Source organism: Zonotrichia leucophrys, chromosome 13 (assembly GCF_028769735.1).
Source record: "Zonotrichia leucophrys gambelii isolate GWCS_2022_RI chromosome 13, RI_Zleu_2.0, whole genome shotgun sequence".
Lineage (NCBI taxonomy): Eukaryota > Metazoa > Chordata > Aves > Passeriformes > Passerellidae > Zonotrichia > Zonotrichia leucophrys.
Window position 1 is genome coordinate 1,524,540 of NC_088183.1, and position 26,234 is coordinate 1,550,773.

At 51.5% G+C, this 26,234-nt stretch overlaps 1 protein-coding gene across 5 annotated transcripts in view; it reads left to right on the forward strand.

Annotated features, from left to right (window-relative positions):
- The first annotated feature begins 14,344 nt into the window (after positions 1–14,344).
- Positions 14,345–26,234, forward strand: part of CSNK1A1 (casein kinase 1 alpha 1) — a 31,798-nt gene continuing 19,908 nt past the window's right edge. For 4 of the 5 annotated variants that reach the window (XM_064724642.1, XM_064724639.1, XM_064724641.1 and 1 more), the window contains exons 1-2: positions 14,548–14,819; positions 15,616–15,722. In XM_064724642.1, coding sequence (XP_064580712.1) covers positions 14,697–14,819; positions 15,616–15,722 — 230 coding nt within the window. In that variant the 5' untranslated portion in view covers positions 14,548–14,696. Of the gene's footprint in view, positions 14,820–15,615; positions 15,723–26,234 lie in introns of all 5 variants that reach the window. The other variant, XM_064724643.1, reaches the window with a different exon arrangement.

Sequence of the window (26,234 nt, forward strand, 5' to 3'; positions counted from 1 at the left end):
CCGCCGCTCGGTGCCGGTCGGGCTGAGCGGGGCGGGCCCTGCGCACGCCCGGCGGGCGGGGGGGGGGCTGGCGGCCGGCCCGGCTGGCACCGGCTGGCCCGAGCACCGCCCCCGCAGCACCGGCACCGGCACGGGCTCATACCCGCGAGAACTGGGAGCCCCGGTCCGGATCGGCCCCGGTGCCGCCCTCCCTGTGCCCCCCGTCCGTCCATGCGGCCCCCGGTGCGCAGTGCCGGTAGAGCCGGGGACACACCGGGAGACAGGGGACACACCGGGAGGGCAGGGTGCACAAACTCGCCCCTGACACCGATAACAGGGACAGGTCTCCCATGTCTCCCCGGCATCGCTGTGGCTCCGAGGTACAGCCCCAGTGATGCCCTGTTGTTCCCACAGCCCATCCCAAACGCGCAGGGTTCCTGCTCTGTTATCCCAAGGTCAGGCATGTCCCGGCACTGCCCCGCTGCTCTGCTGTCCCTTACCTCTGCTCAGCCTCGGGAACGGGGACAGAGAAAACAGAAATGAAAATAGAACCACGGAAGCTCGGACATGGGGAACCAGTGCCTGCTTGGCACGAAGTTGGTTTTCTTTCTCGGTGAGGTGTTTGCATCCATATAAACAAGTTATTGGGAAGAGAGAGGCTGTTCGCTTGTCCTGACCACAGGGAGGAGGTGGCAGCACCGAGGTTTTTCCAGGCTGGCCCACGGTGTGCAGAAGGTGTCACTGTGAAAAGGACTCCGAGGTTTTCAGTGACTCATGCAGCACAAGGCAGCGTCTGTGACCAGATCCAAAACTCCCCGTGGGCCAGGACAAGCTCTCTGGCACTTCCAGCCCTTCCCTCTGGGTCCCTTTGTGGGACCCTTTGTGATGTGGGCTGGGCAGGGCAGCACAGGGACCCACATGCACCTGCTCCACCTGCTCCCAGCCTGCGCTGGTGCCACAAAGGCCATCCTGTCCCACTGCTTGTCCTGCCACAAAGGTCACTCTGTCCCACTGCTTGTCCTGCCACAAGGGCCATCCTGTCCCACTGCTGGTCCTGCCTGCCTCCCATCCTGCCCACAGAGAGACAAAACTCATGGAACTGGCAGGGTGGGTGGGTGGTAAAGCACCCCAGCAGGATCAGTCCCAGGCTGGGCTGTGCCACATGGGCTCAGGCAGTGACACGGTGACAGGAGGGACCCACACACGGCTGGGCAGCGAGGGCATTACCTGGCTGTGGCCTTGGGCACACAGATGTCCTTCCTCCCTTGCAGGTGGCAGCAGGGCTTCAGTCCTTGCCCAGGGGCTCTCTGAAGCAGCAAGAGGCCCCTTGGGCTGGCATTGCTCTGATGCCACGAGTTCTCAGCTCCATCTCACTGCCATGTCCAACAGAGCCATGGGGACACACCACAGCTGCTTTGCTCCCATCAGCACATTGTGGATGATCCAGGGCAGGAACCACCAGGGAATCCAGCAGGGCAGAGCTCCCTCCTCCCCCAGCATCTCCATCCCACCGGGCAGGACCAACACCCCATCCCCAGCCCCTCCCCGGCCAGCTCACACCACGGCTGTTCCCTCAGGCACATTTCCCATTCCAGTCTGCTTTTTCAGAGGCAGGATAGGCTGGCTCCAGCGAGTTCCTTGCAGGATGGGCTTGTCCTGCTTCCTGACAGCTCCTTCCCTCGGCACAAGCCGTTTCCTTCCTGCCTGCTGCTGGCACCAACACCTCCCGTGCAGCCCTAGCTGGGGCTGCGGCTCTGCCCGCCTCACCTGGGAGCCCCGGGAGCGCCGTGTGACAGTGACAGCGCCGTGTGACAGTGACAGCGCTGTCACCGCTCCAGGGCTCCCCAGGAGGAGTGGCAGCGGGCTGCCTGCCCCGGCCCGGCTCTCCTTACACCGGGAAAACAAGCAGGCGCCGGCTGGTCCAGCACAAGTGTTTGTGTGCCAGGGCTGTGGGCAGGGGAGGCCAAGCTGAAGTGTCCCAGCAGGGCGGGCTGTCCCCTGGCACCCAGCTGGGTGGGCTCCCACCGTGCCAACACAAACCTGGCAAGCTGGGCAGGGAGTGGGGAGTCCTGTGGGACCCTGCAGGGAGGCAGCACCGGCTCCTCCTGCAGCAGAGCCAGCTTTGTGCAAACCCATTGCAAAACTGCTTCTGACAGAGCAGGGCGAGCCACCTGCACAGCACTGCCCAGCCCTCTCCAGAGCCACTGGCACTGCAGGAGAGCATTGCCCAGCCCTCTCCAGACACACTGGCACTGCAGGAGAGCACTGCCCAGCCATCTCCAGACACACTGGCACTGCAGGAGAGCATTGCCCAGCCATCTCCAGAGCCACTGGCACTGCAGGAGAGCATTGCCCAGCCATCTCCAGACACACTGCCACTGCAGGAGTGTGTGCCAGCCCTTCTCTGGCAGTATTTAAGGAAAAACCCAACCCCATGAGCTGGTGGGACTCAATCCCTGGGACTCTCCTGTGTGATGAGCACAGCCTCAGCAGGGGCTGGAGCAGCACCTGATGATGGTTCTGTGCTCTGGCTCCAAACAGAACATGGTGAAAGCCTTGGGAACAGGGAGTTGGATGTGAGGCAGGAACATCCAGGCAGAAGGCATCACCCACCCTGGAATGGGGTTATTTCCACCCTACATCTCACCCTGAGCTTGCTGGCTCCTGCAAAGCCTTTTGCTGCTTTGCCTTTTCCCAGCTCCTCCAAACATCAACGCTCAGGATGTGGGGATGAAAGCTAAAGCCATCAGGGGGCTCTCTGGGAACGCTCCTGACAAGCTTGGAGTTACACAGGGCTTGCTCAGAAAATAAACACAGCTTCCAGCCATGCAAAGCACCACAGCTCAGGCTCTGCCCAATAACAGCAGGTGGGGGCTCCTTCCCCAGCAGCAGGTTCGTACAGGAAAGTTACATTTCCTCAATTTAATCTCTTCCATTCTTGCTGTTCTTGGGATTTCTTTCCTGTCTAGATAGGACCTGGTGACCGCAGGCTGGAAAGGAAAACACAGGGAGAAAAACAGCAGCTCAAGAATGTGCTCCCAGGTGCGTCCTAATCACAGAACTTCCTCCCACACAGGGAGGCAGGGCTGCAAGTGGACTTTGCCTGCAGCCCTGCTGCGTGTGCTGTGTGTGCTGTGCAGCTCCAGCCACTGGGAAGGAGGGAAAAGCCTGTGAAATTAAAGGTTTTCATTCTGCTGAGCTTGCCACCAGCACGAGCAGCTCCTGAAAAGCCACAGGGATGTCATTGCTTCCTCTTCCTCCTTCCCTCCCCAGATAATGTGCTTAGGAGGGAGGGAGGGAGGGCTGTGCCTCCTGCTCAGGATAATCCCATCAGGTGCTCCCAGGCAGGGGGAAATGGAGCCAGCTCCAGGGTCTGTGTGGAGCTGCAGGCTCCAGCCCATGCCTGCACCACGAGGCAGAGCACAGCCCAAAAATAAACAGATAGGATTTGATCTAGGCAGAATAAATGAAGAGTCAGCTCTTTATTCCCAAGAGGGTTGTTTATGGGCCTTGCAGAGGTCTCCTTCATGGAGGAGGCTTCAGCCCCTCTTGGCCTCTCTGAGGCCACAGCATGGATCCTCCTGGATCCATGATTTTGTGGTTGAAGCTTCTCATCCACGAGCCTCTGTGGTCCTTCCCTCTCCCCTCTGCTGCCCTGCCTTGCTTTCCCACACCAAGATCTCCATTTCTCTCCCAGGGCTGGTGGCTCTGGGCCCCTCAGCCATTTGTCACAAGTCCCTGTAGCCAGCTGAGCCAGCTGGTGCTGACAGCAGCTCAAGGGGAAAGCCAGAGGCTGGTGTGAGGGCACTGAGATGTTCATATTTCTGCCCTGACAGAGGGTCCTGCTCTCTCAGGACCAGTGGAGAATGCAGAGGCGTGCACAGTCCCTGGCCTGGAGTGCATGCAGAGATGGAGGGTTCTGCAGGACAGATGTGCCCAGGCCAGCCCAGCCCCACTCAGAGCCACCCACACCCTGGAGTGACAGCACTCCTTGCCCAAAGCATCCCACAGGGCACCCCACCCTCCTGCCTGCAGCAAGGAGGTAACAAGACATGAGAAAAGTAAGAAAAGCTCAGAAAATTCTGGTGGTTTCTGCTGATTACTCATTTGCACGGATCCAATACTGATCCCCTCCCTGCCTGACTTTGTAGGATTTCTGCTCCAGCCACGTCATCACAACCACCCACCCATGGAGCTGGAACTCCACATGAGCTCCTCCTCCTCCCCATGGGCACCCCACACAGCCGGGCACCCCGGGCACCCCCTGCCCACAGCCAGCCCCGGGTGCTGCCGCTCTCCTGAGCAAGGTGAGGCAGTGAGAAGCCAAAGGGAGGCACATCCCCATGGGAGTCACCTTCTGCTTTGGGATCACACACCTCTGGAGCCCCACCAGCTCCTCCAGGCAAATTCCTGCAGGAGTGGCTGTTCTGGAGTCACAGCAGCAGCTGCCAGTGCAGGAGGAGCTGCAGGAGCTGACTTCTCTTGCTTCAGGGAGAAAGGAGGGGTGCCAGGAGGTGAGAGCCCCCTCGAGTGCTGAGCCAGTCCCTGAGCAGCTTCCCCACCCCTTTGCCCACTGGTGCACCCAGGAATGGCTGTGCCATGACAGGGCTCGTGTCTCTGCCATGGGCAGGTGTACCAGGTGCCCCTTGAGAGAGCCACTGGGTGTTGTTTCACTGCTGAGGGCACAAACCCAGCCCAGGGGGCTCAGCTGGGGCTCACAGCACAGTGAGAATCCCTAAAGCAAAGGCCTGGCAGGTCACCCAGGCTCTGCTGGGAAGGAGGGCAGCCCTGAGCTTTGTGCTACAGCCTGGGGAAGTTCATAACCAAGAGCTTTTTCATGGGAGCAGCCTGGGTCTCCCTTCAGTTTGGGAGAAATGATCACCAGAGGCTGCAGAGAGCTGGGACTGGTGTGGGTGCCAAGGCTGAGAACACAGGGAGATGTGGCTGCACAAAGCCAGCAGGGATGGAAAGTGGTGGAGGTGGAAGGGAAGCTCCTGAGGTCCCTGGAGCCTCAGCAGCAGCAGCAGAGGGGCTGCAGGACCAGCTCATGGTGTTGCCCACACATCCTCCTCTCCACCACGTCACCTCAGACAGGGAGGATGTTTTACTGGGGAGCAGTTGGTTGGGAACAAACCCCAGCAGCAGCTCATGCCATGGAACATGAAATGGCAGCCAGGAACCCCAGTGTGGTGGCACTGAGGCCTGCCAGCTCAGCCTGGTGCCAGGTACAGCTCAGGATCCCCCATACCTGTGGGGTTAGCCCAGCTCTGGCCATGTGGAGCTTCCTGCCAAAGTGGCAGTGCCTGCCCAAGGTTACTGTGCCTGTCCTCTGCTTCTGCTGAGAGCACAGCTCCCTGTGTGCCAGCAGCCATTGCTTCACCTCCTCCCTGCAGCCACAGGGTGGCTGCAGAGTCAGAGGGACGTGTCCATTATTAATGAGTCTCCATTATTAATGAGATCCCAGCTCCTGCAGCCGCCCTGAGTCACCAGCCCAGCCCCAGCTCCTCCCCAGACCATGCTGGTGAGAGCACCAGCCCTGACACCCTCTGGGCGAGGGGGATTGGGGGCCATCCTGCAAGGATGGGGAAAGAAACCTGGACTGTGAGATCCAGCAGAGCCCTCAGGGACAGGGAGGGACGGAGGAAAAACCTGCAGGCAGAGCAGTTGTTATAGGAAGGAAAGGAAGGGCTGCAATAAAGGGTTTTGTTTTCACAGCTCGGGGATGTTACCTGTGGGGAGCCATTGAGCGTGTCCACAAACTCTCTGGAAAAGGGCAGGGCCAGCAGAGTGAGCTGTTTGGCACCAGCACTGAGCTCTTTGGAGCTGCTGGTCCATGTCCCTGAGCAGGGGACAGCCAAGGGAACTCAGGAAAGGACAGGGAAAACACATAAAAACCAGTCCCAACACTGGCAGCCCAGTGATAGACTCTGACTGGCGCATCTCCTCCCAGCAAGGCAGTCTTGGGGGTCCTGCTAAATGATGTCTCCAAAACGCCTGGAGCAGAGAAAGCAGAGAACTGACTGTTGGGAATGAGCAGGGAAGAAGCAGAGGATGGCAAGGAATCACTGGCACTGTATGAGCTGGGGATGTGCCCACGCTGGGGATGCTGCCTGCAGCTCTGCCCGCTGCCTTTCTCCAGAGGGGTGTGCAAGAGGCTCAGAGAAGGGAAGCAGGGATGCCCCAAGCCCTGCAGCAGCCTCTGCATGAGGAAAGGCACCGTGGGCAGTGGGAGGGCTGTGATGCAGCTCTGCCCTGCCCTGGGAGGCGTGTGAGGGCAGGGAGGGGGATTACTCACAGCCCTGCCCCTGCAGGAGTGCAGGCTCCAAACGAAACTACCTGCAGGGAAGTTTGGGGTGAGGAAAAGGAAGTGGCTCTTGGTGCAATGTATAGTTAAAGCGTGGAGCTCCCCACCACAGGATGTGACAGATGCAAAGCATTTAAACAGGAACTGGATGAATTCATGGAAGAAAAATCCTTTGGGTTATTAAAGACAAAGAACCACCACCTCTTCCTCAAGGCTGGAGCTCAGGGGATGTTCTTGGGGCAAGAACACCTCAAACATCTGCTGTGGGCCCCAGCCAGAGCAGGGGTGAGGTGTCCCGTGGCTCTGATGTGCTGTCCTGAGATGGAAGCAGAGATCAGGAGCTGCCAGGGAACATGGCACACCACATCCTCCCCAGGGAATGCCTGCTGCACCCCAAGGCTTGTTCATTCACCTTGTGTGAGCACTGACCACTCCTTCCTTCCCTTCTGGACTGAGGCTCTTTTGTCTCTCTGCAGAGGGGAGGCAAGTCCCACATGTCTGAATTTTCTTGACAAGTTTCAAAGTGAAAAATCTCCTCAAAAGAAGGCAAGTGGGATCCCACTCCTGGGAGCATGGCTCCACCAGCCCAGGAACATGGGCTTGCTGTGGGGGGACATTGTTCAGCCACATTCTGGGGACACAGGGCACTCTGTGTCCCTCTGGAGGCAGGGTCACACCTTGGGACAGCACGGGCATTGCCTCACTCAGGATCCTGATGAGTTCTGGGCTTGAGTCACACGAGATTTTGATCTGCTCCCCAGGATCTAGTGGGGTTTGGACTGGGCCAGCAGCACAGTAAAGGGGTGAGGTGTCCTGGCTGGGTGACATTTCTGTGCCAGGCATCAGCCACCACCTCACAGGCCCACAGGAGCTGCTCAGGAAGGAGCGTGGCTATGAGAGCTCATGCGGTGACAAATAATTCTGTCTGTATTTCCAGTGCCAAGGAGAGCAGGCACAGGCAGTGCCCAGCAGAGCTGTGCTCCCATCATGAAGCCACTCTGCAGCCAAATCTGGTCCCTCCAGCTCTGCAGCAGGGAGCAGTCCCTGCCAGGATGTGCTCCCCCTCAGCAGAGGATGGTGCAGAGGGAGCCTGTGCTGTGTGTGCTGAGCTGCAGTCGGCGCAGAGCAGGAGGGAGGTTCATCCTTGGCCCCTGCTGCTCCCATATTTGCATTTTGGGTGTTTGTGGAGCACCCTGCTCCTCAAGGCACCCAGCTGCTCTCCAGGGCTGTCCCCCTGAGCAGCAGCTCAGCCCAAAGCTGCCTTGTGTCACAGCTGTCCCCACAGAGCCACCCAGCTCTGGGGCTGAAGCTGGATGTCCCATAGAGCCACTCCTGGGGTGCTAAATATGGGCTGGAGTGTCCAACATGGGCAGGACTGCAAACCATGGCCCTGCTCTGTGCTGAGCTGCTGCTTGTTAGTGCTGAAATTCGCTGAGGGCCCAGCAGTGAAGGAGCCCTTGACAGAGCTGGTTCCCAAGTGCATCCAGGCAGGACAGCCCGTTCCCTCTTCATTGCTCCTTTCCCTCTTCATCTGCTCCTTCTGCTCCCTGAAGGACCCACCTGCCCTGCCTGCTGCTCCAGGGGGTTTTGGGGCAGGGCCTTGTGCACCAAGGGGCTGATGGATCCATTAGTGACATTTCCAGTGCTGACAATAACATGTGATGAGCCTTTCCCCTTATCTGGCACTTTCCACCCTGTGCTCTTCCCAAACGCAAATGAACCGGGAGCTCGTGATGATCTTTGGAGGAGGGGAGAGAAAAAAATTCAGGCATAATCAAACAGCATTTCTCAGCTCATTGTTGGGCTTTTTTTAATCGCAGCAAGCATCAGCTTTTGAATGACCTGAAAAGCTCACCCATTGAGTAGGGAAGATGTTCAGGCAGGAAGGAATTTGCTTTAAAAAAAGAGGGAAGGGACTGTAATGGCCTGACAGGGGAACTCAGCCTTTGCTCCTGCTCCATCTAATTTCTCCCCCAATGTGTAAAGAGAACCAGAGCACCCCAAAAAGAGGGTGATGGGGGTACTGGGACAGATTGTGCTCAGCTGGCTCCTGCCACTGGAGAGCAGCAATGCCCAGCAAGCACAGCCAGAGCCTGCATGGGACCAGCTCAGGCACTGCACCAGCTGCTTTTGTTCCTCTTATCCTCCCCAGCATCCTAAACCACAGAACACGACATGTATAAAACCCATGTTCCCTAAAATGGTTCAAGAAATTGCACTTAGGAGGATGATTTACTCCCAGGTGTATCAGCTGTCATGCAGCAGCTGAATTATTTTGTGTTAGAGCAGACTCACCTCAGTGATTTGAACCTGACTGATTTAAGCAGCCACGGAGGAAATGTGCCTTGGCTGCCAAGTACCAGAACTGTGCACACCAGCAGGGTAATTAATTCAAGAGCACCAGAGAAGCTGCTGCTGAAGACTTCTCCACAGCACTTGACATGCAGTGAATCAGCTGTGCTGCCATTTACATCTTTTTGGGCCCATGACTCCTTCAGACTCTCTTTCCTCACCTCCCAGTGCATCCTCTCAAGCACTCAAAGCAATTTCAGCCCTGACATCACTGGAAAGTTTGGGCCTCAGCTCCACACACTCTGCAGGAAAGTCTTCCAGGGAACAAGTTCATTGGTGGAGCTTCAGCTGTGCACTAACAACATTCCTGTGAATCATCCAAATTACTTGAAAATCCCCCTTTTCCTCCAGTACTTAAAAAAACCCAACAATCCTCTCTCCAAACAGCCAAGAATGTCTCAGGCTGCAGAATTCCCCTCTAACTTCTTACAGGCTTGGAAGTGGCACTGTTGGCTCCTGGACACAAACACCTTTGGTTCAACCCAAGCACTGCAAGAATGAGATTTGTGCCACTGTCCCTCCTGCTCCAGGCTCTGTCCCAAAGCCACATCCCATCTCCAGGGCCTACTGTGTCCTTTCCCTGCAGGAGGCTGAGCAAAGCACGATGGCTGTGGGTGCTGGGATCTGCCTGGAGACACGATGAGGTCAAATATAAAGGTTTGGCATTAGTGGGGGAGCCTTGTCCCAGCCTTGTCCCTGCTGCCTTCTCCTGGGAATGAAATCCCATCATTTCATGGCTGCTCACATCCCTGCTGAGGCAAAAAGGCATCTCCTGTGCTGGCTGTAACTGTACAGGGGCTGACAACTTTCTGAGGGTTGCATGCAAACACTTAAAGCAGGCGCCCTTGCCAAAAATAATGGTGCCTCTTGCCTCGTGCCAGCACTGGCATTGAAGCTTTGCACTGAGATCCAGCCTGGCAAAGGCTGCCAGTGTCAGACTGTTCCGGAAAAACGGAGTTATTTTCAACCTGGAGCAGCTCCCTGGGCTGGCTCCCCACAGCCCTGTGCCAGCGCAGGGGAGGCAGCCACGGGAGGGCAGGGACAAGTGGCTGTGGCAGGGGTGGCCAGCAGCACCCCTATGGCATGGGTGGGGGTCAGGCAGGACAGTGCCCGTGGAATGTGGAGGGACAGGATCCCTCCTGCCACGCTGCAATGTCCTGGGGAGCCCCACGTCACCCTGCTCTGCAGGAGCCACCCGAGGGACAGGAGGGTTTGGCAGTGCCACCTGAGGGACAGGAGGGTTTGGCAGGGCCACATGAGGGACAGGAGGGTTTGGCAGGGCCACCTGAGGGACAGGAGGGTTTGGCAGAGCCACCTGAGGGACAGGAGAGTTTGGCAGTGTCACCTGAGGGACAGGAGGGTTTGGCAGTGCCACCCGAGGGACAGGAGGGTTTGGCAGTGTCACCTGAGGGACAGGAGGGTTTGGCAGAGCCACCTGAGGGACAGGAGGGTTTGGCAGTGTCACCTGAGGGACAGGAGGGTATGGCAGTGCCACCTGAGGGACAGGAGGGTTTGGCAAAGTCACCTGAGGGACAGGACAGTTTGCCAGGGCCACCTGAGGGACAGGAGGGTTTGGCAGGGCCACATGAGGGACAGGAGGGTTTGGCAGAGCCACCTGAGGGACAGGAGGGTTTGGCAGTGCCACCTGAGGGACAGGAGGGTTTGGCAGGGCCACCTGAGGGACGGGAGGGTTTGGCAGTGCCACCCGAGGGACAGGAGGGTTTGGCAGAGCCACCTGAGGGACAGGAGGGTTTGGCAGTGTCACCTGAGGGACAGGAGGGTATGGCAGAGCCACCTGAGGGACAGGAGGGTTTGGCAGTGCCACATGAGGGACAGGAGGGTTTGGCAGTGGCACCTGTCCTTGGCAGGAGTGTCCAAGGTGAGCCGCCTCACAGAGGGGCTCAGAGCAAGCCTGGTTTGGTTCCTGCTGGCACAAGCTGCTGCTCTCCAGCCCCTTTCCCAAACACCACAAGCTCTGCTAACCATAGCAGCATGGAGGATGAGCTGAGGGCACTCCAGGCTGGAGGCAGGGGCTCAGGAGGGAGGGCAGAGGTCCCTGTGTGGGGGACACGCTGCTGGTGTGAGGTGAGGGCAGATGCCACAGCACAGAGTGTGTCCCAGGCCAGGACCTGCTGGGACTGCACACCTGGGACCAGATCTGACTGACACACAGCCCTCAGTGGTGCCAGAGGCTCTCAGGCTCCTCCTGGCAAAGAACAAAGGGATTCTGAGGTGATTGGGGCAGCCCAGGATCAGTGGCACCCATTGGTGTCACTTGGTTTTGTCCCCACCTGGGTTTTGCTCACTTACAGGGAAAATGGGGTTAAATTGTCTTGGGTTCTCCATCTCTGTGAGACAATAAACACTTCAGAGAGCAGATCAGAGCTCTGGCTGGAGATGAGGGCTGCTCACTCTGGAGGCTTGGTCATGCAGCAGGACTTCTGGCCTGCCTTTTAGAAAGGGAAGGGAGAGGATTTATTCCTTTCACTCTCCCAAGTGATGCAGATACAAAGATGTTTTCGTTTGTCTCAGTGGCCCAAAGATGTGAAAAATAATAATAATGGGAATTCATGGATTCTCCTGCTCTTTCCTGGTATCTTCAGAGCTCCTTTCCAGGCAGTGGGAGATGTTCCTTCACTTTTCCAGCTGACATCTCCTGTCTGTTGTTCTGCCATGTCACTGCCAACCCTTGCACTGCCCCTGGAGCTCCATCAGGGTCACCAGCCTGGCAGAACATTAACCCAGACAAAGCACTGGGAGAGACCATTTGGAAAATTTTCTGTAGGTTTGGAGAGCTGAGCTGATTGTGGAGAGCTGGGCAGCGAGAGGGTGAGTAGGAGGGAAAGAGGATGAAGAAGAGAGACCACCGTGTGTAGGAGCAGCAGTGAGACCCGGGGTCAGCTCAGCCTGAAATTCCCTTTCCAGTTGATATTTTTAGTGCTATTTAATTGGAATTTTAAATCCAATTTCTGGACATGGAGATACCCCCTGGACAAGGAGCTGTCCCTGCAACAAGGAAGACGTATCACAAGGGACGACAGAGCTGTCCCAGGACACCGAGTCAGATGTCCTCTGGACAAGGAGCTATCGCAGGACACAGAGCTGTCCCCAGACCCAGAGCTGTCCCCAGGACACCGAGCTGTCCCCGGCAGGCAGGAGGTGGCAGCATTGCCTAGCCCAGCGGATCCTGCTCCCCTGCATACCCAGGCGTGGGGCTCTCTCCTGGCCCAGGAGCTCCAGACCTGTTTTTCCAGCTCCTCCAAGCATACGTGACTCAAGCCAAACGCCTCCCAGCTGCCCAGATCCCACTCAGAGCAGCCATTAAGCGCAACCCCAAAGGGCGACAGAGGCACATCAGCCCTGAGCTGTCTGCAAATCACAGGGGGCACCTGAGGACACGGGGCTGTGCTTGCAGCAATGGCTGAGATGTTCTCAGATACCTCATTTGCCCTTGGAGCTCCAGCCCCCTGAAGGAGCGTGTGATGCATCCCAGATCCCCCACACGAGATCCACAATCCCTGTGAGTGACAAGAGTGTGGATATTCTTGCCTGCACAAATGCTCCCTGACAGAGCCGAGGTGGGAATGAGTTGGAGGCCAGCTCGTTCTCGGAGCATCGTTTTTTCCTTCTGGTGCATCTGGCTGATTTTGAGTCATTTGCATTTCATTTTTTTTCATCAGAGACACAGAGAGAGCTGTAGTAAAACCTTGGATTTAAGCCCCCTGAAACACAAGGGGAACTTGGAGATGATATTTGCCATGCAGGGCATTGCTGAGTGCCAATCCTCCCTCTCCAATCCTGCCGGTCTCTCACTGTGGAGTCATCTGCAGCTCACTGAGTCCACCACAGGAAGAAACTCAGGAAAATCACAGATTTCCCTTCCTGCCTCACAGCCAGATGGACACAATCCAGGGCTCTTTTGCACTTGTGCAGGCAGAAAGTGTTTTTATCAAGCTAGAAAGCAACATGGTGAGTTCAAGAAGAGCTTCTTCCACCGTGTGGATGCTATTCTTCGAGAGAACTCCTCCACCTTCATATCCTACTGACATGTCCTAACCTGGACCTCTCAATCTCACTTTTCTCCAAAGCAGTCAGCTATTAAAAAAAAAATCCATGCATAGACAGGTTTTAAAATCTATAATTTTATTATTTCCATGACTTTGGGTGCACCAGGCAAGCTAGGAAGCAGTTTCTGCCTGCCTACCTCCAAAGCAGACACCCTGAGTAGGCTTTCCTTCTACTTCCATGAGCTACATTACTGGAGGAGCTTTCTCTCTCCTGCAGACTGAATCATTTCCCAAATGCAGCCCTGCACGGCAGAAGACGCCGCTGTGACAGCGAGTGACGATGAGTCACCGGGAATTCACAGTTTGGTGTTCCTGCAGAGGGAAAACTCACAGAGAGGGAGCGAGGGGGCAAGGCAGGAGATGTCACTTGTGACAGACAGCCAGGATCAGCCCCTGGAGCACGAGCTGCTGGGTCACGGTGACCCTGGCCAGCAGAGAGCCGGCTCTGGGAGCCACGTGAAGGTGGAGACTGCAGGGACAGGGGATGTGGTTGTCACGGGTGGTTCTGCTGGTGGTGTCCTTGTCAGGGTGTCACGGGCTGCTCCTGGCTCCTCACCTGCAGTGATCACCCCAGAGCTGCCCTGCTGGGCACGGCACAGGCCAGGGTGGGGGCTGAGGGGGAGGTGAGGAGCAGGGAAGGGTGGTGGAGCACGGTGTGAGGGGCTGAGGAGCAGGGAAGGGTGATGGAGCACGGTGTGAGGGGAGTTATGGAGCAGGGAAGGGTGATGGAGCACGGTGTGAGGGGAGGAGTTATGGACAGGAAGGGTGATAGAACATGGTGGGGTGAGGGAGTTATGGAGCAGGGAAGGGTGATGGAGCACGGTGTGTTTGCACAGGAATGGCTCGGCCCCAGGATCCCCCCATGGATACTGGGAAAAGGAGGTTGCGGATTTCAGAGAATCACAGATTTGTTGGTCCAGGAACAGGGGGCACGGGGATGCGTCCAGGTGGGTTTGGGATGTCTCCAGAGTCAGAGGCTCCACAGCAGCCCTGGGCAGCTGTTCCAGGGCTTTGCCACAGTCATGGCAAGAATCTCAACATGCCAGGATGGTTGGGGTTTGAGATCTCCCAGATCACTGAGTCCCACCTGTGACCAATCCCCACCTTGTGACCCAGACCGAAGCATTGAGCACCCCATCCAGCCTTTCCTTAAACACCTCCACGGAAGTTGTTGTGTATTTATTTATCTACAAACCAGCCTGTTATCATACACACAGGCTGGGGCCTGGCCTTTGAGAAGAGCCTGGCAACAGCACCATACGTGGGGTGGCATATCACTGCTGGCTGAGCCAGCTCCATCCCCTGTCCCTGTCGCGGACCCGCGGTGCCTCAGGGGCTGTGTGGGAGCGCGGACACCGCAAACAAACCCCCAACCACCTTCCCACCGCTGCGGCGCCTGCCCCTTTAAGAGCGAGTAAGGGCACGTCCGCTTTCCCCGCCCTCTTCCGCCCGGACTGGCGGAGCGGCGCTGTACGCATGCGCGCATCCGCAGAACAACCAATCACCGCTCCCCGCTGGAGGGCGGGGCGCAGAGCGAGGGCGGTGATTGGCGGAGCGTCGCGAGGGGGCGTGGCTCTGGCGGCAGCGGCCCGCCCCGCTCCCAGCGCGCCCCGCGCGGTGAAGAAGCGGCGGCCGCGCGCCGGGGGCATTTTGTGTCGGCGGCGGCGGATCAGGCACAAGATGGCGGCGGCGGCCGAGTGAGCGGCCGGCGGCCGCCGCGACCCCGCGAGTCCCCCCCTTTCCCCTCCCTGCTCGCACAAGCACCTCGGGGGCCGCTTCTCCTGTTTCTGGAGCGCGCCGAGAGCCGGGGAGCGGCGCAGAGCCGTGCAGGGGGGGGGCGCCCGCCCGAGGGCCCCGGCTGGAGCTGAGCGCGGGGACCGTCCTTGGCTGCGCCGCTCTCCCCCCTTCGGCCCCTTTCCGCTCCTCGGGGGCGGCCGTAGAGCCCTCGTTGTCCCGCCGAGCCGGCCGGGAGGGCCCGAGAGCCGCCCCTCGCCATGGCGAGCAGCAGCGGCTCCAAGGCCGAGTTCATTGTCGGAGGCAAATACAAGCTGGTGCGGAAGATCGGCTCGGGCTCCTTCGGGGACATCTATTTGGCGATCAACATCACCAACGGGGAGGTAAGGGCCGCTCGCACTGCCCCCTGAGCTCCGCGGGGGGAGCCGGGCACCAGCCATCGCCGCTCCGAGCCCCACCTGCCCCCGGCGGTGCCCTGCGTGTCCCGGGGTGGGATTTCCCTTCCCCCGAGGGTCTCCTTTCCTCCTCTTTCCTCTCTACGAGGGGCTTCATTCTCCCCCTTTGCCCCGAGGGTCTTCATCCCCCCCTCCCCACCGAGCGTCTTCCTCGGTGCCCCTTCCACAGCGGAGCCCTGCGGTCTCGGGCTCCCCCACCCAGCACTTGGGAGAGGCGAAAACCATTGTGGGCAAAGGTATTTAAAGGTATTTGTGTTTTGTGAGCGGCCAAAGTCGTCGTCCCTCGGCCGCCATTCATCTCCTCCTCTGCCTCAGCTGGGGAACACTTTGTATCTCGTTTCATCAACACTAATAGAAACAAAGAAGATCCTCCTGTTTTTCCAGCTTTTCCTTTGGGTTTTTTTTTCTTTTCTTCCTCCCCCTCACGGCTCTGAGCTGTAAAGAAGAAACACCCACGTATGTTCTTCCTCACTTAAGTGCTTCTGAAGACTCCACATCTCTATAGCTCAAATGCATAACCCGGGATGGATATTTACGTACAAATCACCGCGATGTGGATTTTCTCGGAAGACGCCACAAAATGCAGCAGCACGTCGAGCTGGGAAATAAATAAATATATACCCGAAAGCGCTGGCACCGGGGGTGTGTGGGGGATGTGGAGGTGCTGTGGCCCTTAAAGGCCGGTGGACGCTGTGCCCTGACTCCTTGTTCCCTCTCACTGCAGGAAGTTGCTGTGAAGTTGGAGTCTCAGAAGGCTCGGCACCCCCAGCTGCTCTATGAAAGCAAACTGTACAAGATCCTGCAGGGAGGAGTTGGCATCCCACATATACGGTAGGAATCAGCCGTGTGTGCCAGCGGCCTTTCTGTGTGCTTGGCGTGACTTTTTTTGTCATGATTTTTACTGTATGTTGGCAGTTTTTTAGACTTTGTAGTGTGAGGCAGGGTAGAAAGACATTTACCCATGCAGGATTGGGGGTGCTGAAGGGAGAAATGCTCCATTCCAAGCTCTCCAACTCGCAGGGTTCCCCTCACAGGCCTGCTGGCTGTATAGAGAGCGAGACACACAGCAAGAAATTCTTATGGCCATTAAAACAAAGTGTGAGGAGGCTGTTTCTCCGAGAGGCAGAGAGTTGGGAGCCGTCCATGGAAATGGCTGCTTTCTTTTGTTGCTCTCTCTCTCTCTCTTTTTTTTTTTTTTTTTTTTTTTTCAACATGTCTTCCTGCTCCGCTCAGAAAATGGCGGCTGGACGTGATTAACCCTCCCCCTTCTCCTGGTGGGACAAGGGACGTGCTCGGGCTTGTGCCTTTTTCCTTTCATAGTTATGAGCCGCCAGCCTTGAGACTGCGGAGAACCTGGAGCAGGAATGAAATGGCAGCGGCTCCTTTCTGCTGCCCGCAACAGATGCGTCACCAGCCTTTCCTTTCGGGATTAATCCCTCCCAGTTCCTCATTATGCGGCTCCTCTCTTCGTATTCCAGCCGAAACTTTCGGCAGGCTTTCAGAATTTCGCGATCTGGCAGAAAATCGCCGGTGCAGGAGCCCTGGAGGGGTTGTTCCTCTTGGGATTATCGAGGTGTTACCCTGGGGTACAGCCCAGCTCCGGAATGTGGGTGTCAAAGAGTTACATGAAACTTCATTTTGCTCCGGGAGACTTTTTACAAGTTGTTCCTTTTTTTTGAAACTTTGTTAATAATTGTTTTTAAAGTTAGTAATTGTTTTCCCTTGACGCAATGGCCTGAAGGATTTTTGTTCCTTGAGCTGCACGAACTATTTCAATTTAGGTTCTGTGTCAAACTATAGATTCCATTTAATTTAACCCTTCCTGACTTAATACAGGATGAACAGTGATATTTAGGGTCTATTTTAAAGTTCTCACGATGCCATAGCCCAGATTCTGTATTAATTTGGACAAAGCCTAGTGCAAATCTGCATTTCTGAGGTTAACAGCTCCCTCCTCCTTCCCCCCAAACACAACTGGCTCTGATCCTGAATGTGAGCTGAGGAGACAGTGTTGTCCTGGCCATCTGTCCCCATTCACTCCAGCCTTTTGCAGGGACACAATCAACATACCTGAATTAAATCCTTGCAGCTTCAACAGACTTGCTGGTGTGAAAACAGATGCAGTCTTTCTTTGAGAATACAGTTTCCTTCTTTTCTCACATGTGGCTGCCTTTATTTCACAACTGAAAGAATAGGACTTGCATTTTGGAAAGCTTTCATGGTATAGTTGCATGCTAAAACAGGGATAACTGGGAAAACAGCCAGAGCAAGCAGATATCAGGTGTTTCATCACAAAACTGGAAAAGCAGGCATTCTTGAACTACTTTTTTGAAAAGTAAATGAGTGAGTGGTGCTATAATGAGGCCAAGTTGCAAATTTTTGGCTTTTCCACTGAGATACTGTTTCATTTCTTGTATTTGGTTAAAATGCCCTGGGAAATACTGATACCTTGCATGCTGAGAACTTGCCTCTGGCTTCAGCTGCAGCTTTCTTCTATTTGGTATTCTTGTATCCCCTAAAAATAATACAAAGTCCAAAAACATTGGTGTTTCCTCGTTTATCCATTCTCAAACTGATTCATAGACTCATTGTGCTAAAGGCTGTCAGTCATTTCAGGTTCTCACAACATTAATCTTTTAATCTTTGTAGTATTTTTCTACAAAAGTGTCTTTTTGGAAATATTGTTTTTCTTTGCAGAAACAACATTAATTGTAAATCTATTTTTATGTGCCAGATGCTCATTGAGAGGTTTCTCTGGGCTGCTGGTATTGGTTTGGTGATGCTTGAAAAAACCTAAACCAGCATTCTTAGGTTTATTTCCTTTTAAGAGGAAACTGAGCAGGGGACCAGCACAGTTCCTGTGACAAATATGAAAATTCTGTGTTTGGTAGCAGTAGAATCCGTGGTGCTTTGAATGCAAGTCAATACTTAGGTCACTTTGCATGTGTGGCTGATAATCCAGTGCCACCATTGTGTTATAATAATATGCTGTCACATGGGAATAAGCTGTTCCTGGCTCAGTGTATTCACAAGGGTGAATCAAGTTGAAGGAAAGTCAATACATTTGGTAAAATTTCTGTAATGTGACACCTTTAACCAGCAGCAGCACAGGAATTTGATGGGAAATGAAGGAATCATGCCAAAATTTCCCCATTGCCATGCTTTATAAAACTCAGCCCACATCTTGGACACATCAGCACGAGGATTTGTGTTCCTCATTTTTGGGAGTGATGGACTTTTGCTCTGTTTTTCACCTACTTAAGTGATGCACTGGCCAAGATCAACTTCCTGGCAATTGCATGATGTGACTTTGCCTCACTCCAGTGCTCTCTGCTGTGGTTCTGTGACTCAGAACTGAGACAATAAACGAGGTCTGGATTGCTCATTCATTGGGGCTCCTGTTCTAAAGCTGGTTCTGCCTTTAGAATTTAGAATTACAAGATGATGTGTCTAGAGTGTCACTGAAGTTATCTAGAACCAAGCAATTCTTTTTACAGCCTTTAAGGTTGATTTGAGGGACTTTCTGGCTCATTGCAAGAAACTAATGAGCAAAATTCTCAGTTCTGGGGTTAAAAGTTTAATATTTCTGTGGGGTCAAGAGTGAGCTTTCACCTGTTGTGGAAGTTGAACAAGATACCTTGGTGCTTAATTCCACTTTAATAGAATATGTTTGTACAGAAAATAGCAAAAATGAGATTGTGGGGAATGAAATGGAAATTTTATTCTCTGAATATTCTAAACCACTTTAGGTCTTTAAATTTGCTGCTTATTGTTCCCTAAAAGAGCAGCAAAGTTTCTGAAATTACCCCTAAAGTTTCACAAAACCTTCATTAATTAAAAAAAAAAAAGAAAATTAAGCTATGCTTTATTCTTGATGTTCAAATTTTGCTTAATTATTTAATTTTTCCCCAAAGGCTCTTGAGCCAAGCTTAACACGGTGCCAGTTTGCTGTGCCTTTAGGACACTGTGGCCAGGCCCCAGCATTCTGCTGGGCTTATTCTCATTGTTCTCCCTCATCAGCTGCCCTTTGCTTTTTTTCCTCTCTTTTTTCAGTGACAAAGCATTTTGAGCTGTAATCTTGTTAACTGGGCACTGATCCTATTAGCTGGGCCTATCCACCTTTATTCCCCAATTGCTGCTGCTGCCTTGGAGGAATGCAGCACAGTGTGTTTGGTTTTTGGCTGTTTGTCCACAGTGGAACTCTGCTTTATTCACAAAACCAATCATTCAAATTACCTGGGACAGCAGCTCTTGAGTTTTTTTGCCATTTATGGTGTTGATCAGCTATTGGTTGTATCCTTGATGAAGATCAGCTATTTGGAAATTCAAAAGTTACTGACTTAGTGTTTTGTGAGTGGCTTTTTGTGTTTTTTGTTGTTTTTTTGCAAAGCTCCCTTGCAAACTGAATAAGTCAATCTCCACTTTTCTGAGTTTTTCAATGCAGCACTTGCAAATATTTTGATGTTGAGAAATTCAAAGAGAAATTCTCAATTGAGTTGAGTTTTCTGGAAAAACATTATCTACAATATTTGTGTTTCTGGTTGATTACTGCCATGTTGCTGAATAATTATTAACAACAGAATGTGCCCTTATATATTTTCATTAAATACTACTTGTGATGGAAAAATGTAGTCAAGGCTGGTAATCCAAGAGTTATCACAACCAAGTTTGCCTTAAGCACTTGAAATGTTGATTTTTAGCAATGCTTAAAAAGCTGTAAACACACCTGTCAAACACCTGCATTTTTAACTGTTTTCTCAGTAACTTCCTGCAGTGTAACCAACCAACCACCATAAAAACCCAAACCACCATGAGGAAAACAGAAAAGCACTCATGAAACCCCTCTCCCCCTTCCAGGAAAAAAAAAGGTTCTATTGATATATTAATTAACTTTCTGTTATTAGTTGAATATTGAAGGGTAAAACCACCTAATGGGTAACCAGAAGCCTCTAAATAAAATGGAAGATAATCTTTTCAATGAATGCCTTTGGTTCCTGCATTAAGAAAATAAATATATATAAATAAAATTTATTTCCTGTTTTCCACCAGTCTAAACTCTTTGTGGATTTTGTCAGAGCATCCAAGAGAGACCAAAGTTAGAATTTTTTTCTCCCTGTGTTAACTCAGTTTTTGGAGTTTGAGGTCGGTGTTACTCCTGATAACACTGGAATATTCTTTTGCTGAGTGCTGTTGGCTGTCCCCACTGTGATTAAAGGTTCAGTTCTCACTGCACTGCAGCTCCTGCCTTCCCCAGGTGCCAGTGGGGTTTGTGGAGCAGCTCAGCAGGGCAGGGAGCTGCGTGTTTGCAGCATCACCCTGGGCACATGGAGCCACCTCCTTGCTGGGGGCTGAGCTGTGCTGGCATCCTTCGTGGATTGCTCTCAGAACTGTACAAAAAGTGATCCAGGATTTTATTTATAGAGTGCAGCCAGTTCCATAGCGTAGGGTGTTCATGGCTGTTGCTTTATTTAGTGCTTGGGTGGCCTAATTCATGCTCTCCATGGCAACTAACGTTAGGTGACATCTGCTAAATATTGCACTTCAGGATTTCAGTCATGCCATATTATGTGAAGTTCATTTCTATTACTCCTAGCTGCTTAGCAGTTAAGTGCTTTTCCAGTTTCAGGGGAGATAAAGCAGAAATATAAAATATGTGTCAATTTAGAAATGAATCTCTGATGGATTACCTTTCTCTTGTGTGTTGCTTCAGTGTCTGTGAGACTCAGTGCATTTTACAGGCATAATTCCCTTTCCAGTTTGTGCTGTCATTGTTTGTCAGGAGATGTCTGTGCTGAGAACATGGGAGCAGAATCAATCAGGTGCCACATCACAACTTTCCAGGCCAGCAGGGCAGTGCTCAGGGCTGTGTTGTTGGACACAGAACCAGAGAGTTTCTGTGCCTCAGATAATGCTTGTACCCACAGGCAGGCAGCTGCCAGTTCTTTTTTTCCTGATTTTTGTTAAAACCTTTCTCCTATGCCCATCCTCCTGTATCTATAGGGATATAGATATCCTGTATCCATTGCTGCCCTGCTGAGCTGTTGGAGTAAATGATTGCAGAGGTCACAACACCCCCATTTTTCCTGAGGTCTCTTTGTGCCCTTGTTGGGATTTGGGTTTCCTGTCCTGAGCTGGTGCCAGGGCTTGCAGCAGTGATCCCAATTCAGGTTCTGTGAGGAACAGCTGCCCTTTCCTGGTGGGATAACCTGGTGTTTTGCAGGGCTATCAGAGCTCTGTAATTACAGGGAGCTCAGTGTTTTCTCTTTAGTCCCATCATCTGACTAATGCCCAGTTCAGAGACTTTTGTGTGAGTGACTTAGGGCTGGCAGGCTTGGAATACAGTTCCAGAGTGTTCACCACATCAGTGCCATTTGGATTTCTGTGGGATGTCTGAATCCTTTGTGTCCATGAGGCTTTCCAGACTTGCATATTCCCCCTCATGTGCCTGCTGACTTGTCAAACTTACTAATTAGGTGATCTCAGGTAATTCTGTTAGCAAGTTCTTTCCAGCTTGCTTTTTCACCTTACATTTTTGTTCTAACAGCTTTTTAATCCACCTTAGTTTTTCTAGCAATCCCCATTTCTGTCACGAGAGCTCTTTCACTTGTTGCTTGCAAACACAAGTGCTGAGAAACTTAATTACATAGAATTACACAGAGTAATCATAGAGTCACACACCATCATTTATGAAAGTGGCAAGAGTTTATGTAATGTCAAAGAAATCAGAATCACCCTTTTTCAGAATCATGTTTCTGAAAGTGTCAAGGTTTAAGTTCACATATTCAGAGTTGGAAGAGCTGTCCTTCCCTGCAGTGAGGCACCAGGAGATGGTTTTGTCTGACAAAGGCACGGCCTCCTGTAGCTCTGTGTGGAATTCCAGGCTGCCAGAGCCCTGTGGGAACAGTCAGTGATGGAGCTGACAGAAGCTTTTAGTGGAGGATGGCTTACCTGGCAAAGCAGGTGTTGATTGAGGAGAGCTTTTATGAACTTGGAACAAAATGGTCTTGTCATGGTTTGTCTGGTGGTGGGAACAGTTTTTTGTGATATTGAGCTCATGTTCTGGTTTTTTGTATGAGCTGTAGGCAAAGGGAGGTGCCTTTATTGCCTCCATGTCTTCAGAATTCTGAGATGTGGGCTTTGTTTGCCATTTACTAATTCAGTAATTTGCTTCGTCTTGATCTGAATTTGATTTTGTGGGGTTTTTTAGTTTTGTTTTTATGTGAATCTTCTGAATCCTTTTATTTATTTCTGACACATTTTGGGTACTTGTGCTGGGTTTGTTACCTCGTTGTAATTATTATAATTGGTGTAGTGAAACTGCTGGTTATTGACAGGAATTGTGTGAGTGACACAGTAGTGTGAAACTGGGCTGGAATTTCTGTGTGATTCTGTTAGCCCTTCACCCCCTTTCTCTGCTCCTTTCCCTAGTTCTGTTTGACCCTTTCAAAGGAAGATGTGAAAAAATACTATTAATAACCAAATGAAATGTTTGCTTAGGTAAAACAAATAAAAAATGCAAACAAAACAAACCCAGCTATTTCCTCAAACATTTCTTTTGTCCTTGACATTATTTACAAAATCCACGGTTGCTGAAATAGAAATCATTGATTTTTTGAAAGATGCAGCTCTGAAAAGGCAGAAGGATTTTGGGTTTGGGTAGAGCTGACTGCAGTGTTTGCCACCAAGTACTAGATATGCATCAAGGCTTCACTTCCTTCTCTCAAGGTTAGTCAAGAGAATTTCAAACCCACCCCATGTCAGTTGAAGTAAACATCCACTTGGCATGTGACCTGACATCATACCTGCTGAATTGTGTGTTATTTAGAAACTAAACACTCTCAAACTGCTGTGGTGTGACTTGGATGTTCCCACAGAGCTCTGACACTGAAATCCAAGATGTTAGAGAATTTCTGCTCTGTGTTTATGCTGGGGTTACAGACGAGGCTCTCACACCACATGATTTGGAAACTTGGTGACGTGTCCACTCTGGTTTTTCACACAGACAAGTCACTGAAGTCAAATTCAGGTCACTGCTCAGCCTTTAACCATGCTCTGATAGAAAGCTCCATAAAAGAGCTTTACTGTATTCTGACTAATTGGAATAGTTTGATTATATGAGGGAAGGGAGAGTGATGAAGCATTTTCCTGCCTGGGAGCTTGGGCACACGTTGAAGCCCAAGGAGGTTTGTGACATCTGTATCAGATGTTTGTGTGGCACTGCCTGCTCAAGGGTACACTCCACTCTTCCTCATGGCTCCTGTTGATGTTCTGTGTAAGGATGTAAAGCACACTAGGAATCAATTAGAGAAAGAGCAGAAGTTTTTCTGGTGAATCAGCTTCTCTTCCTGAAATAATACATTGTATGGAACTAAATCACAGTAATTACCCACCCAGAATGGCTCTCAAGCAGTTCAGTCTCTTGCTCCCACTTTTTACTCCTCTCCAAAACTCTCCCTTATTGAGCTGTGTTGCTTCACGAGGGAACTGAGCTGACAGAAGTCCATGGCTCTGTCAGACATGTGGGCACACTTGTATTCTGAGCTGCCAGAGCCACCCAGCAGTTGCCCAGGGCTTTGTATGAATAATTCCCTCACATTAGGAGATAATTCCAAGTTTCCCTGCTGATGCATATAAGAACTTGTGAAGATCTCTTTTTGGGACACCAGCTTTTATATATCCTAATATCCAAGTTTCCTAAGAAAAGCCAAAACTCCTGAAGTTCTTTCATTCAGAGCTGCCAGTAGTAACAGCTCCTACACCTTGGGTGGACATGATGTTGCTTTACTTCTTAATCCCATTTTCCCTGGAGATCTTCCAAGGGAAATGAAAACTTACTTGGAGTGTTAGCAAAGTAAATAAAACACTGGTACCTTGAAAGAAGTTCCAGTTGCCAGCAGAAATGGTGTCACAGTTTTCAGTGAGGAATTACAGGCAGGTAAATGTGAAAATGAAATATTAAGAGGTTCTGCCTTATTTCTTTGTCTTGGAGAATTGAATGTGCTTTCCACCAGAGCAGAGTGGTCAGGAGATGAGAATTCTTGTTCATACATAGAAATAGGGCAAACAGAGGTTGTGCAATCATCCTGAATTACTGCACTTACTCAGAGACAGATCCCTGTGGAGGAGCAAAAAGGTTTTTAAAATGTTCCATCCAGGGTGGGCTTCCTTTGCATCAGCTTCACCTTGTCTGTGAGCTGGGACTGCATTTTCTGAGCTCCACTGAAGGCTGAACTTTGATCTTTTTCCCTTCACTGCATCTCTGGGGCACTGAACCATTGCTGTGCTGAACAATTACACTCAGCATCTCAATTAGAATTCCATCCCTTGAAGAAAATGTACTTTACCTAGATCTTGATTTACTTCTTAGAATTCTTCATTTCAGCCCATTACTCACTATTTTTTTTTCTCAACAAACCTAAATTTCATAGGACAGAATACCTAGGCAGGTCATTTGCTCCAATTTCATTTCTTTAGGTGACCATAATGTTTCATTTTCACCTGTGACCCCTGGAGTTGTTTACAGAGCTGTTCTGTTGACATTTCATTTGAATGATTGCTTTCCAAATCCATATTTTCTGCATCCCATTTTGATGCAGAGAATGAGTAAAGGTCTTAGAGTGATGTGTAAAACAGGGGAATGTGAGCCACAGCTCATATATAACTTTAATCAGATTTATAATAATGCAGGAATGAGGGGCATGGTTTCTCCTAGGATCCAGACAGTGGGAAGGTACAGGCCAGTAGTTCCTGAAACAAATCCAAATATAGAATCTTTTCTGTCTGCCTTTGTAAACATTTTGTTTCACTATCCCAGCTTAGCTGAGCCTGGAATCCTGTGAGTACCTAGGAATTTGTTGACTTTATCAGTGGTAACTGTTTTCCAGACAGCCATGCATTGGTGTACTGCAGTCATTGCCTAAAGTGGAAATACAGTGTCTGTACAGATATTTCAGTCCCAACTGCTACTTTAGCTGAATCTTGAGGTTTGTTTTTTTAAATCTGCATGCTCTTCTTATGAGGCACATCCTTGGGGCACCTTGTCTGTGCCACTGTTGGGAAATGAAAGGAAATTCTCCCTGGACTGCTGGCAGTAGGTCCTTGATGTGAGGACCAGGAGCTCAGGAAAGGCAGAATTGCAGCCTTCTGATCAAACAGGTGTCCTGTCAGCTTCAAAACAGTTCTTCACACACAGCTGTCACTTCACTGTTGTGGGATCTCAGGATCTCAGTCCTGAGGTGCCGAGCCACCGAGACCACCCTTGGGGGGCTCGGGAGTCCTGGAATGTTCCAGAAGTGTCTGGTGGCTGGACTTTGACCCTACACTGGAGATGACACCTGTATGAAGATAAGAGGACTTCACCGGGGTGAATGGCGAAGAGATTAGCTAATTAGAGGGTGAGACACAGGGTTTAGGATTTATGTACAGGGGGGTTTAGAGGAGTAAGATGGAGGAATTGGGGCGTGTCCTGTCCTTCTTCTTCTTCCTCTTCTCCTCCATCTTCTTTAGCCATGGTGGCACTTTTGGATTGGTTATTACTGAAAGTGCACCCAGCAATGAGAATAAATGGTATTGGGGAAAAATGATAAATATTGTACACGTAACAATGGGTATAAAGATAGGTGACTGCCCGGAGGGCAGCACAGTGTGCTCATGGCTGGCTGCTGAGCAGAGCTCTGTCGGGCTGAAAGAAAATCTTTTAGATAAACAATTAATAAACATAAAAACCGAAAGAAGAACTGAAGCCTCTTCTCGTCCTTTGATACGCGGGCTGTCCCAAGGCCACCCCGGGCCTTTCCAGGCCCCTCAAACAGCCGAGAAAACCCGACACACTGTGGTTATCTGGGATGTGCAGAAGGACTGGAGAGGAGAATATTCCAGCCCTGTCTTCAAAGGGTGGGGATTCACATTGAGATGTGCAGGAGTGACTCCAGGGCTTGGCTGGGGAGATACCACCCCAATAAAGCAGGGCTATGGTGGAAATGTTAAACATGGATGGGAAAGGAAACCATCCAAGGAAGGACTTCTGCTTGTCCTCACAGCATTGTTAGCCTTTATTTTTGTTCAAAATGGATGTATTAGGCACTTAAAGGTTACTATCAAAATATAGCTGCAATTAATATTTTATGTTTCTACTTTTGCTTTTCTGACACCTAAGTGCTGCTTTCTCTCTGATATTAAAGGCCTGATGAGGAGCCTTTATTTTGACTTAATTGGAAATAGAACTTGATTGGCATTTTTTAAATTGAGAAATAAATGAAAAACTATGTGAGTGAACTGCTTTGGTCTGGTGCAGGGAAGTCAGACCTGAAAACAAAGCCTAAGGCATATGGAGATGGTTTTGTG